At 42.6% G+C, this 13,904-nt stretch overlaps 2 protein-coding genes across 26 annotated transcripts in view; one reads left to right on the plus strand and one right to left on the minus strand.

Annotated features, from left to right (window-relative positions):
- Window positions 1–3,053, plus strand: part of mapta (microtubule-associated protein tau a) — a 41,128-nt gene extending 38,075 nt beyond the window's left edge. For all 19 annotated transcript variants that reach the window (XM_046069483.1, XM_046069482.1, XM_046069484.1 and 16 more), the window contains 2 exons: window positions 330–480; window positions 1,564–3,053. In XM_046069483.1, coding sequence (XP_045925439.1) covers window positions 330–480; window positions 1,564–1,568 — 156 coding nt within the window. In that variant the 3' untranslated portion in view covers window positions 1,569–3,053. The remainder of the gene's footprint in view (window positions 1–329; window positions 481–1,563) is intronic.
- Window positions 3,054–5,835: 2,782 nt separating this feature from the next.
- kansl1a (KAT8 regulatory NSL complex subunit 1a) overlaps window positions 5,836–13,904 on the minus strand; it is a 29,127-nt gene continuing 21,058 nt past the window's right edge. For 4 of the 7 annotated variants that reach the window (XM_046068380.1, XM_046068385.1, XM_046068381.1 and 1 more), the window contains 10 exons: window positions 13,500–13,641; window positions 12,484–12,649; window positions 11,738–11,893; window positions 11,040–11,258; window positions 10,715–10,869; window positions 9,412–9,536; window positions 9,194–9,251; window positions 8,326–8,438; window positions 7,984–8,236; window positions 5,836–7,556 (listed from right to left, as the gene is read on the minus strand). In XM_046068380.1, coding sequence (XP_045924336.1) covers window positions 7,350–7,556; window positions 7,984–8,236; window positions 8,326–8,438; window positions 9,194–9,251; window positions 9,412–9,536; window positions 10,715–10,869; window positions 11,040–11,258; window positions 11,738–11,893; window positions 12,484–12,649; window positions 13,500–13,641 — 1,594 coding nt within the window. In that variant the 3' untranslated portion in view covers window positions 5,836–7,349. The remainder of the gene's footprint in view (window positions 7,557–7,983; window positions 8,237–8,325; window positions 8,439–9,193; window positions 9,252–9,411; window positions 9,537–10,714; window positions 10,870–11,039; window positions 11,259–11,737; window positions 11,894–12,483; window positions 12,650–13,499; window positions 13,642–13,904) is intronic. The other 3 variants (XM_046068382.1, XM_046068384.1, XM_046068383.1) reach the window with 3 other exon arrangements.

Consider the following 13,904-nt stretch of genomic DNA (forward strand, 5'->3'; position numbering starts at 1 on the left):
TTTTCTTACCCACAATGCATCACGTGATCTTAAGCCATCAACACTTTTTATTAAGGGAATCACACAAAAACAGCTAAAAGAGTCATTCACCTCTCATCCTTGGCATTAGCGCTTTTCTCCCTCTTTTGTACATCTTCTCCATCCAGCTGATTTTACGTTCATCATTAATTATTATTGATTGGTGTCATTAATTTTCTGTTTCTTGCCATTCAGCAGAATCTGTTTTTGTTGTTTTCATTTATTGTTTTGCATTTTGTTTTCTGTTGATACCATCACGTGTGTTTTTGTTGCATGCCTTGTCATTTTCCTTTGCTGGGGTTCCTCTGTAGAGGGAGAAGGGGAAGGATGCAGAGGGGAGTACCTCAGACAGTCCCTCAATCCCCTCCCCCGCTGTCTCCCCCCCTCAGTCACCTCAGACTGTCCCTTCAGCACCCATCACACCCATCTTGACGAACCCCCTCATAAAGATTGAGGACTCCTGTAAGTACTCACGAGCTGTGTGTTGAGCTGCTTTGAACAACAGCGCAGATGTTTTTCAAATCTGGAGCAGGTTGTAATTTTCTTCTAGATGTTGGAACCTGGCTGCAGAGATTTTATCCCATTCAGACACAAGAGCATTAGGGAGGTCCAACACTGATGTTGGGTGATCAGGTCTGGCTCACAGTCCAGTTCTGTTGGACCTCTCTGGGGTCTGACTGATCCCAAACATAACTAACTCTGTAGGATAATGTACTGTATGTTTGTTCTTAAATATTAGATTTAAATAAAGTCAGAAGAAGAAGAAACAATAAGGAAGTAAAGCCGAAAACTAGAATTTAGTACAGGGCCACAGGACTATAGTGGACAACTGCCTCAGAACTACAGGGGCCCAAAAAGCTCCTGACTTACTGTTTATCAACTGCTTTGTGGTACAAAAAACATTCGTTTTGGAATATGCACTTAGAAAACAGCCCTGCAGGGGGCTGCACAAGATGTTCAAGGTACCAGGGAGACATGAAATACAATCCAGGAAGTCCAGCTGGATTAAATGAGGCCTCAGAGTACAGCCGGCTTTATTATCTGACATGAGGTGTGGTCTTGAAGAGGGTCCCAGAGTATAAATCTAGTTTTGGGAACTAGTTTTAAATTCAATGTATGATATTGTTTGTTTTATGGCTTTGATTTTTATTTTTATTTTTAAACTGTATAATATAAAGTTTTGGACAGAATAAAAACAACACACCTGTGATGCAAACAAGACGACAGTGAATGGATTTTGGTGCATGTGCAGGACCGGTAGTATGTGTTCCTGTGTAGAAAACCTTTACTTGTGCCAGAAAAGTAGAAGGAACAGGGGGCCAACAGGGGCCCAGGATAATCTGGACACAAGACAAGAGCGAACCTGAGTTTTTTGGGGCCCCGGGGCAGATTCCAGATTTCAGAATCCAGCAGCCTTGGTTAGTGTACATCCTGTTGCCCCACCAGGGGGTGCTCTACAACATTTGACTTATTACCCCAATCACTGAAGCAGGAGACAGATAATTCAGGCAGCGTGTTTGACCTTCACCTGTGATCTGACCGCAGATTGAGAGCCACAAACTGAACTTCCGTGAGTCAGCCAAGGCCCGCACTGACCACGGCGCCGAGATCGTCTCTTTGGAAGACTCCCCCCGCCAGCTCAGCACCGTGTCCTCCTCCGGCAGCATCAACATGGCCGACTCTCCGCAGCTGTCCACGCTGGCCGACCAGGTGTCTGCTTCTCTGGCTCAACAAGGCTTGTGAATGCACCCGCCTCGCTCCCCCCTCTCTTCTCCACCTCCACCTCACGACCACGTAGAGGAGTTGTGATGCCTTCCTCGTTATTTTCACAGGACTTTTTAAGCTACCCATCACTGTTTATCCTTCACTAACCTTTTAAACTGTTCTTAAGGCATTACTTGTAGAGGTCTTGAGAAAAAAACACAGATTAACGAGTAGGCCAAAATGTATTTTAATTTCTCTCGGTGGTCTTTGATCTCTTTATTTGCTATTTCTACCTTTTGTAAGTCTCCCTTTAAGAGTTAAAGCACCCCAGAAGAGCAAAACTCTCCCTGTGAAGCTGAGGAATTCATATATCTTCATGCATATCCTGGTAAATCTGACATCATTTAACACTTGGTTTCCTGTCGCATTGACTGTAAACCCTTTTAGAAAAGTATGTTTTTAATGTCCCCTTTGATGGGTTTTATTTTTGGGGAAAATGGAAGGAGATGCAGACTGTTAGGGTTCATTTTGTGCTAAAGCCGAAGGAACCGTTGCAGGGTACAGCGAGGAACGTGGGAGGAAAACTGTTAAAAGAAAAGTAGCAAATGTTTCGTCAAGGAAGAAAAAATGCTTTCAGACCTCACTGCTGTCTTTGCTTTGTGTAGTCCCGACATGTGCTGCTCCTCGAGCTACTGTAGGCGACAGGGGCGTAACCTGGATTTAAAAAAAATACAGAACGGCTAGAGTAGAAACTTTGGTTTGTGTTGGGCACAGTTTTATAATCGTATTCTGTGGATATATGACATGTATTTGATATGAAGAAACATTTGTATTGTGCCTGCTACTGTCAGTGTTATTTTTTTTTTTTGTTACTGCTCTATTGTAAAGCTTGACATACGAGGAGGACAAATTAACCTCAAGGCATTTAAAGTGTAACTTTCATGGCCAAATTATGAAGCGGGAAGGTGAGTTTATCAGTTCAGCTCATTGATTACAGTATTTAAACTGCTATATGCACATAATAGGTACGTAGGATAATGTTCATTGCAATTATTGAAAAATATAACAACCCTTAAAGCGAGACTATGTAACTTCTACTAAAGAAGATAATGCTAAATTATTTATGGCTATAGCTACGAAACAGTAGCACAAGTGTAATCTGACTCAGTAATTGTATATTTACATTAGCTCAGCATAAGATACGGCCAAGTGAGGCTGTAGCAGCAAAAACGCCTCACTATGCAAGACTGCATTTTACTGCCTTTTGAATTCGACTTCATTTGTAAGAAAAAGATTGTGTTGTCTCCTCTCTCAGACGTTACATAGTCTCACTTTAAAGGTAAGATTTACTCAGCTGGAGTGAATATGGGTGATGGATGGTGGACGGATGGGTTGACAGGGCCAAGTTGAGATGAGAGATTTGGAAAGCAACAAGAGAAAACTGTGAAGCAATGACTTAATTTGTTTGGGCAGTTAAATCATCTGTACCTGAGCACTGAACGTGTAGAAACACAGGATTCATCAGGATGTGGCTCTCAACTGGTTGCTTTCATCTTCTGTGATAAAATCCTTATCTGCAAAGCAAAAAACTGCACTAGATGGCCAAAAGTATGTGGACACCTGAATATTGTGCACCCCAGATGTAATGGTGGGCGTCTCAAGTTTCCACCAGGTGTTGGAACCTGGCTGCAGGGATTTGCTGCTCATTTAAACACAAGAGCATCAGTGAGGTCCAACGCTGATGTTGGGTGATCGGGTCTGGCTCACAGTCAGTGTTTCAGTTCCTCCTAAAGGTGTAGGATGGGTTTGAGGTCAGGGTTCTGTGCAGACCAGTCACGTTCTTCCACACCAAACTGGGAAAACCTTTTCTTTATGGATGTGCCTTTTGAGCGTGAGGACAGGAAAGGGACACACTGCTGTCTAAACCAGGTCCCTCCTTGTTGATCCTTGTTTTATTTGAGTCCTTTTTAGAGGCATGAAAAGGTCAAATATAAACTAATTCACCAGCTCAAAAACATGTGCAAAACGATTTTGTGCAGTGAGAAAGGTTTCTACTTTCCTTGTTTATCATCTTATCACCCCTTAAAGAGGTGGTATTTAGCTTTTTAGCTTTTTCCCTCTCCTTTATTGAGTTATATACCTTTTTTTTGTGCATGTAATAGGTTTGCAAAGTTGTAGTCCAGCCACTTCCCTTTCATTCCTGTGACATCACAGGGATAAAAGCAAAATGCGTGTCATAAAACGCTCGCCAAGCAGCTACTCCAACACGCCCTCAAAAACACTGGTGGAATAACAGCGAGCTGCAGCACACAGCTCTCCTCTCCCTCCCAAACACTAGCTACCCTCCAGGCAGTCAGTGGACATAAAGTTGTTCCTGTGATGTAGAGACAGAGCTCAGTTAAAACTTTATGGATGAAAGATACTTTTGTTACAGATTAATAACTCACCACTCTGAAACTCTCGCTCCAGTCCATGTTGCCAAGCTGGTCGGCAACATGTACAGCTGAACAGAAGCTGTTTACAGGCTTCTCACCGACCCGCCCTTCTCTGCTTCTGATTGGCTAGTAGTCCTTAACTAGGAACTGAGCATGTGCAACTCCCAACAAAGATCATGTAGAGACAAGATGCATCACTCCGTAGCTAAAATGAAGCCTTCAACACAGGGTGAAAAGAGGAGCTGCAGCAATGTGCAGTATGACAAAAAATATGGTGGTTTTTGGAAATTAAACCATGTAAACCTGCTCTGGTACAACCTCTAAATAAGATTTTGAACCTGAAAATGAGCATAATACCACCTCTTTAAATTATCTTGCGACCTCTAGTGCAAAAGAGCAAGATTAAGATTTGGACCCAACCTAAACCATGAAAAACAACCCCAGACCAAAAGTAGAGTAAGTTGTCAGCAGTGTTGTCCACATACTTTTGGTCATATAGTGCATTTAATAGCAAGGCCACAGATCAGATGAGATTTTAAAGGAAGATATAGGTTAACATTTACTTTATTGTGAAGAATCTTGTTTTGTATTTGTTAAGTCAAATGATTGCAACCAGCTGGAGATTAGTTACATGCTCCCTTAAACATATTCTCCATTCATGTGCTCAAAAAGAAAAAAAAAGAAAAACCTGTCCATATCAGTATACCTGGTGATTCAGCACTATTACTGGCATTGATATTAAGTGAAACAACTTCTTGCATGCACCTCATGTAAGAGACAGCCGTCTGCTTGTTGCCTCCCTCTCATTAAGTGGTCTCTTTGTATATCCTGTTTATATTATATGCTCTCTGGATTTGGAAGGATATACTGATCTAGGATTTTTTTTTTTAAAGTGGTTATAAAGAGTGAAAACGTCCCGCACTCTGCTCCCAACTGTGTATGTTGAGATAAAATCACATCTCTACGATCACAGCGATGTTGCTTTCAGTTAAGAGCGATCACATAGGAATTAAGGAGTGTGCTTGCAACATTACCTGCATGCTAAATTCTTATTTTTTTCCCCAAATAGACCACATTTGTCTCACTGTGCAGGATAGATGTGTGGTGACGGGTGGGAGTTACTTCCACAGCACAGAGAAGATTATCAGCTGTGCAGTTAGGGGTGTGTGTGTGTGTGTGTGTTTGTGTGTGCGCGCTTTGGTGGTCCTCTCCACGTGTCTTTTTACTGGATCTGCCGGAGAGGTTTCTGCAGTAACAAAAACTCATCTTTTTTTTTTTGGGTTCCTTCGGACGCTGTACAGTTGTGGAAATGTGATTGTTCTTGTTATTGTGCATTTTATCAATAACTGGTTTATGATGATTCTTCTTGCTGTATGTGTGTATTTGAAAATAAATGCTATGAAGTCACTGTCGTCGTGTAGAATTACAATACAAGCTGGCTGAAATCACTCGCCATTTACCACGTAGTGCACCATATTCACCGTCCGCCATTTAGTTTGAGCATCAAATGTATACACTTAAATGTCCTCACTACTTTTTGTAGACAAACATTTTATAGATGCACAAATGACACAAACTGAACAGGTGAAGTGCTGACAGCCTATCACAGACGGGACCAGTGAGTGAGTGAGCGAGAAAGTGATTTCACACTTAAGGATTTGAGGCCAGAACAATTACACCAAGTTAAACATAAATGTTTTAATGGTACTATTTACAAAAAAGAAAAAACAATTCTGCTTTTTGATTAGGTTAACTGCTGCAACAATCGAACAGGTACATTGACATCTTGCTTAACTACAAAAAGAAAAAAAAAAAAAAGGTGATTGAATGGCTGTGGCATAAAAAGGTGGTGTAAAATGAAAACAACCATAGATTTTTTTTTGCATAGCAATTAGTTACTTAAGGGGAAGGGGAGAGGGCAAGATAAGAGTGTGGTTATGACATTGTGTGGTGTCAAAACAAAATCCATCTCACAATAGAGTAGTCTAGATTTGATAAATCTGAGAGTGAAACTATTAAAACAGCAGAAAAATATTCCCTTAAATTGAAAAACCTGAGCTTGGGGTGGCTTCTAGCTGAGAGCTGCTACATTTGAAAGAGAAATCTTATCAAGCTGAACCAGAAAAAAGAAAGTAGGTGGTGAGGGGGTAATTGTGTTATGTCTTTATTTTGCCACAATTTAACAGCAACGACTGTACGCGAAGAGGAACGGAGTGAAATTAGCAGATGGTACACTCATCCCCATCACCTGCGATTTGTTACTTCATTTAAGTGGAAACCTCAACGTGTGTGCTGTTGGGATAAGACTAACATCAGCATGTTTTTTTCAGCATGCAGCAGCGCCTTCAACAGGGCAAGTGCTCAAAAGACACCCCAGTCCTCTCTATGCCATCAACCTCTTTAAAAACAGAACCGAGTGTCGAGAGACTGCGGGGCGAGAAGAGACGGGAGCTGGACTCTCTCCGAAGAGACTGTAAGAAGGAATGATTTACTATTTGAAAAAAAAACAAACACCACAAAGAATGTGTTACGCTGGAACAGACAGAACAGACACAAATAAAACATGTCAGGAATGAGAAAAAAAAACAAAACAAAGAAAGCAAACCGACAAAACTCGAATTGGCAGTTGGAGAAGTGCTCTGGTGATTTCAGGCGACCTCTAGAGGGAGAAGAAGGGAACCACATCTCAAATGTACCTGTTTATTTGGATGGGGGAGGGGCATTTTTTTTTCTTCTTTTGTTATTTGTCACTCCACTAAAAATGTACATGGGAATTACAAGCAAACTAGTCAATAGAAAACACCCTTTGGCCATATTTTGAGGAGTCCGCTACATAGTGCGCTACAAGTGTACACGCGACGTATGAAACACCACTAAGCCCCCATGTACATTGTTTAGCCTACTACAGAAAACATTTTTTGTAATGTGTTGTTTTATACTTTTTTTTTTTTTACATTTATCCTTTTTTTTTCCTGTGACAAAAACAAATGTAGGGAAAGGCTTCTATCTCCATAATGTTCACTAAAAACTGTGAAAAGTATTAGACTGATGTTTGAATATCAAACAACAGGAACCCATTTAATATCTTATTCTGCTTTGAGGTTCTGCTTGTTAATGCCAGAGAAGAGCTGTGGGCGGGGGACGGGACGGGGGGGAGGGGATGGGGGGGGGAGACCTCAGCCTGTCAGTCATTCATCGGTGGGTTGAGGCCTTGTGTTTGGGGCCGCCCTCGTCCTCACAAGGCAGCTCCATGTCGTCCGAATCGAGCCGTCCGTAGGCTGTTGCTCTGCAACCTGAGATGCTGCGCATTCTGGGCCTGATGTGGTCGGTCTCCGCCTCTGGCTCCGGGGCCGGGTCCTCTGGCAAGGGGAAGCTGCGACGTTCCCACGGCGCTACCGTCTGTAAAAGTCAGACAAGGTTCATTAAGTACCACAAAACATCGCTTCAACTCTCCAGTATTTCTATAGAGGTTCATCTAAAAAAAATTAAATATCATGGTTTATTTTCTTCAACAATTTAATTCAAAAAGTGAATCTTTCATATATTCTAGACATTTTAATCTTGGCGATTACGGCTTACAGCTCATGGAAATCAAAACTCCAGTTTCTCAAAATGAATGAGATTTTTAGAATAAAGAATGTATAATACAGAAATGTCGACCTGAGGGGAGCTCTAATCGGCTGATTGACTCAAAACGCCTGCAAAAGGTTTCCTGAGCCCTTAATCTCTTTTTGAGATGCACCTGTACATTCATGTCTAACTAAACAGCATTTAAATTGAAGTCCTCATATTATATATTACGAGCTGAACTAATCTCACTGCGTACCCTTTCTTCAAAGGTGAAGTCCGGCGTAGAGCACCTCGTGTCCTCGCTGGACAGCAGCCGATGGGAGTCCCTCGAGCAGGGTGTGTGGGGGTTGGAGGTGGTGTCGGGACTGGCTGGACTCATCGGTGACGGCACGTGGCTGTAGTCGTGGAGCATGGGGCAGTGGCCTGGGTCTGGGGACGCAGGCTGAGGGGTGGGAGGGTTGGTCCCGCACAGCAACGGCGTGGTTCGCCCGTCAACAGATTTGTACGACCTGAGGGACAACACAGCTCACGTCACATCTACAGTCCACAATCCAAGACCGGCGTGTCAACTGTGGGCGTTAAGAGCGGCGGTACTGACCTGCTGCCCCTCCTCTTAGCAGGAGCCAGGGCCATCCAAGTCCAGCGGGAACGCTCCTGGTCCTCATAGGGCTGATGGAGCATGGTGAAGGCTGCATCTGTCAGGTCCTCCACCTACAGACACACAAAACGCCATCAGGACGTGTGTTCACTCCATTTTAGAACGATTAGTCTTACTAATCAACTGACAGAACATTTATTATATACATTTAAACATTTATTATAATCATTTTGGTAATTTATTGAGCATCAAATGCCATAAAATATTTGGTTTGACGCTGCAGGGTTAAATCTAAGACTTAAGATGTTTTTAAATACAACATTAGAGTGTATTATTGTTTTAGTTATACAGCCCAAAGTAAAACCAGTAGGGATGATGAGGCCCAGGTTTATTTACCAAGTGCTTAAATTAATTGACATTTATATCACATTTTGGTCAGTGCTTCCCGGCAGTAACAACAATTCCTAATAATATCATTAGCTACTCATGAAACACGAGCTGAATAAGCAGCTGAACTAATTTAAAAAGGGAATTTTTTAAGAGGTCTGGAACAATAATACAAAGACCGGCGGGGGATTTCCCTGCAGGTTTAAGGCTGCTTCCGCTGAAAAGAGATCACCTTGAAAGTATTTGACCACCAGGTGTCACTGTTCACTCACGGCCCACTCAAAGTACATTTAAGTGGAAATTTAACAGGTGATGCGCTTGTGTTTTAACCAGTGAATACATCCAAGGGTCTCAGAAAGAATCTGCACATGTTAAACTGAATCATGTGGAACACAGGAACAGACGTTAGTGGGATCATAACGTGAATATCACCTGAGACAAAGGAGGGATACTAAGTCGTGAAGTTGTAGTTAACACTTACCTCCCGTTCATCTTCCTCCTCCGTTATCTGCTGGGAGAAGATGTCCACGGATCGCCACCTGTGCAAGCATAAATATAAATTTCAGTACAGGAAACCAGCAGCTAAGTGCTTCAAAATAAACTATAAAGGGAAGAATATAAGCGCACAGGTCTGACGTAGCTCACAGGCCAAACACGCTGGTCGAGTCTGGGAGCAGTGCATACAGTGCAAGTATTTACCTGGGTGTGAGAATCTCTTTGTACTGCAGCTTCTCCACTCTGGTGGTGGCCGCCACAGACATGGGGATTACTATGTTGTTGATGTCGAAGGAGCTTTCACCTCGCCTCCTCTTGATGGGCTGCTGCTGGGGGGGGGGGACAAAGGGACACGTGAACGCGCAGAATGAGGCTCAATATGGATGTGTACAGTTTACAGAAGATGTACACATTAACGCATGTAATACAATCCAGTAAGACCGCCACCACACGCATGACTCATATGACCACAGGGTTTAACCAGCATTTCTGCAACAACGTTTCAACAACATTTAGACGATTAAATCTTCGCAGGTGTTCATTCTTTGCAGGCAGAGCCAAAAATTAGGTCAATTTCACAAATTATTATAATTTATCTGTCAGTGTAGTCCTATGTCAACAGAGATTTAATGTTAAAATGCTTTCTTACGCTGGATAAGTTACATCAGGAACTTCAGGGCTTGTATTTTTGGAAAATTATGGTATTCTGGATGTTGAAACAAACTGAAAAAACATTTGCCTCAATGGGATTGGACAGGAGTTTAACCCATTTACCGCAATTCTGAATATTTTAATTGCAGGATCGTTGTATTGGGACCACATTTTATGTTAAATTTAAATATTAAAGCCTTGGGTAGACTTTCCCCTTCAAAACGAGTCCTGTCTGCAGATAAACCTCTTGTGTGGTGGATGAGATCACAGCAGTACCTGAAACTACAGCAGCTGGCCTGATAACTGTTTGACAACTCGGTGGCTGTCGAGTGATTCTGTCTCCTGACACTTCCTGCAACGCTAACCGCACAAAAACCAAAACAAAAATACACCAAGCAAATTAAGTTTCAGTTTGAGTTCAGTTTCCTTTTTTAGCTGCCCACCCACGCCTTTTATCATGTAAACACAGATATTAGACTGTATTTGGGTGAGGTTTTTTTTTAACATTTACAGTATGTTTTAGTAAGTTTGATGTCTCAGTCACTGCAGAGCATCCGCCCCACACCAAAGTCCTACAATAGACAAGTCTCACATTTTACCTCATGAAATAAAGATATTCTGTCAATAAAAAGGGCGTGTCATGGTGCTCTGCTACGTTTGGAGATTGGTTATTTTGAGGAGGGAAAAAAAAAAGACTTTTATAAAACTGACTGACAACCATGAGGTTTAAAATGGGGATTTCTTAAATGGCGATCGTCTGCATCTAGAACGCATTCATTATGAAGTCCTAGTTTATTATCAGATAATGAAGCAAGCAAACAAACAAAAAGCGAGACGCCGTGCAGTGTGTCCTTACAGGTGTGCTCGGGATGCTCTGGCTGCTGGCGCCCAGTGGTGTGGAGTTCTCTGAAGACGTGGACAGCTGGCGTGTGAGGGGGCTGTGAAGGGACGAGTGTATGTTGGCCAAAGATGGGCAGGGGCTGCTCGAGTCCATGAAAAGTTTAGGGGAGGCTGGAGGACAGGAGACAGGCAAATTTAAATGACTGCTCAGTTTCCTTGAGCCACTCCAAACTATTTTTAACACCATTACCCTTCACATATCACATTAAAGGGGACCTTAAAATAAATGCATTTACGGCAGCGACACGCTGCCCAATCTTGGACCAGGGCTTTAGACTCACTGTCAGTCCTGTCCAGCGAGTGCTCTCTTAACCTCTTGCGGCTGTAGTTCTTGTCGAAAGGCCCTAACGGGGTGGAGAGAGCCTGCAGCCGCTCAGTCTTGCACACGGCCTGGCCCTCGAGCCTGGCCGTGTTCAGAACAGCACTGCCGCTGCCCCCACTGCTGTCCACTGTCCTCGGCTTCTCAGCACGGTTCTTATAGTGGCCCAGTCCTGCAACACCAGGAACCAGTCACATTATCATTATTAGACGGGGAGTTGATGCAAGTGTTTTAGATTTCAGGGACCACCACACCGCCAGACCCCAAGTTCATGAGAGTCACTACACTGGGCATGTAGTCCTGTAAGAACATAGGTTACTACTGGGGCTGGGCGACAACAGCCAATCACACAACTGTCTCTCCCCTGTGGCGTTGTGAAATAAAAACAACCTGCAATAAACTTTGTTACTGTTAAAAGAATCAGGATTAAGTAACATTTGATATCAATGTGTTTTAAGAAAGTTATGGCATTTTACCAATTTAATTGTGATATATTTTATATTCATATGATTATTTCATCATGTCTTATGTACATTTTATTATGAAAAAGTTTGGGTCTCCATACTTAAGTCGTACATTAAAGTAATATCATTTCAGACAGCTCCTTGAGTATCACTGTGTACACATGTGTTTCTGTGTCCCAGCAGCATTTGTACTTACTGACTGCCATAAGTGAGTTGGTGAACTTGTGCTTCTCTTTGGACGAGGACAGCTTGTGTTTGAGGGAGAGCTTCTTCAGTGGTTTGCTCCTCTCCAGTGACTTGGTCTGCCACTGGCTCTTCATCACCTGCTGCAGACGTAGGCCTATACAAACGTCTGAGGGAGAAGCAAACAAAAAAGTCATAACCAATAAATTAGGAGATTTCAACAGTGTGCAACCAGGTGCGCTGTGTAAAGCTGGGTTCTTCAGATTTGCCATCTGTGGTTCGACATTAGCAATTCACTATGGGATGCAACATTTATAATAAGCCATAGGCAATCTACTATGTGTTCTTAAGCCAAATCCATTGTTGTCTTGCGGTTGTGAAAACAACTTTGTCTTAATTATGTTTCTGTTTAATGTGGTTCATGTTTTGAGTTTGACATAAAGTCGAGCAAATTCCTTAATCATTACAAGGACTGCCCTGTTACATATGAAAATATAACAAACAAGAAAGAAAAAAGGCCGCTTTATCGCTAAAACGATAAAAGAAGCCAGGCACTGAGACTACACTTCCCACTTCAGAGAAATATGACACCCATTACAGACAGAAAGCGATTGTCTAAATCGCAGAAAATGTTCTCTAAGAACTTCCTGGCGAGAAGTCTCTCTACGGCCACTCCCTGTTTGTCTTCCCCTCTAGATGTAAAGTAGGAAATGACTGCGTAAACTGAGTTCTCCTTTGAGCGCGGAGCCCAGCACTGACCATCAGGGAAGGAGAGGATGGGGTGGACGCCAAGATCCAGTCTTGACAGGCGCTCCAGGGTGGGCAGATCATACTGAGGATCCTCTCTGGGGGTGGGCCAGCCACCACACATCACACAGCTGGGGTTAACCCTGCAGATACACTGGACGCAGCTGCTTCTCTGGGCCTGTGGGTGGACAGGAAAGGGTTGCAAATCATGTAAAGCTCGGCTGTGACTACTCGTAATTCAACTTCTACACAATTATTAAGCACATGTTACTCAAGGAAGAACAAACTGCCTCTAGAAATGGACTAGAATTTAATGCAGCACTATGGCGAGTCAACCCAGAAAACATTTCCCTCACTGAAGCCACTGGCGTCATCGTGACAGAGTACCTGTACTTGCAAGCTAATTTAAAAACCATAAAAAAACAATGCAGGCAAAATTACACTTCAATCCTGTGCTGAAACTACAAATTAACAGTGTAATAGACAGAGGGGAAATGGGATTGCATATTGTACTACGGTACTAAATGTTAACGTGGCACTAAGAAATCTCATTGCATTATGAAAGATTTAAGCACACATCACAATTTTCAAATTGATGACCCCTAGAGACCTAAACTGTGTTGTGGGGGGCAAAGCATCCAAATAATCAGCAGATGTTTCCTTTTTCTTCAACTAAAACTTGTGAGTCGTCACAAGGGAGAAAAGTCATCTTTTTTTTGTTTGCCCTAGTTTTTCAGCTATTTACTCTGGGTTACAAAGCAAGAAACTAATCAGTGAGCGCAGCCTAAAACACACAAGATGTTGTCAAAGAATCAAAATCCACTTCACTTCTCTCTGCAGCCAAGCATTCAACATCCTCACAGTACTGCCACACATATTTCAGTATTAAACCCATTTGCACGAAGACAATCTCTCAGGTCCTTTAAGGTGAAAGCGTTGCATGATTTAATAATGACACTGATGTGCACTTTACACCGGCCATATATGTACGCATGTACACGCCCAGAAACACGGTCGATGAAACTCACCTTGCCGTTAACGTTGGGCACGGTGTTGGGCTGAATGAGCCGCCGTCGTCGACAGCTCACCAGCGGTCGTGTGCGCGCAGCCACGCATGTGCTGTCATAGGATAACGGCTGCTGGTGCTTGGTGTCTGCACTCTCTGCCATCCTATCACAAGGACAACAAACAGAGCAAATGAGGTCACGGATCTTACGCCTTCAAACAAATAAAATACACATTTTGTAGTAATAACCAAGCTAAAGATATATCGGTAAGAGTGACATATATTTTTAGCCTTTAGTGTCAGCATAAGACAAAACAGATATTGTGGTTATATATTAATTTTTAAAGAAAAGAAACTACTATTTGTATATCTAACCATACAATTTAATCTCTCTGTGATACACTGACAGTAAATGATTGCTTTTTGT

Source organism: Micropterus dolomieu, linkage group LG14, assembly GCF_021292245.1.
Source record: "Micropterus dolomieu isolate WLL.071019.BEF.003 ecotype Adirondacks linkage group LG14, ASM2129224v1, whole genome shotgun sequence".
Classification (NCBI taxonomy): domain Eukaryota; kingdom Metazoa; phylum Chordata; class Actinopteri; order Centrarchiformes; family Centrarchidae; genus Micropterus; species Micropterus dolomieu.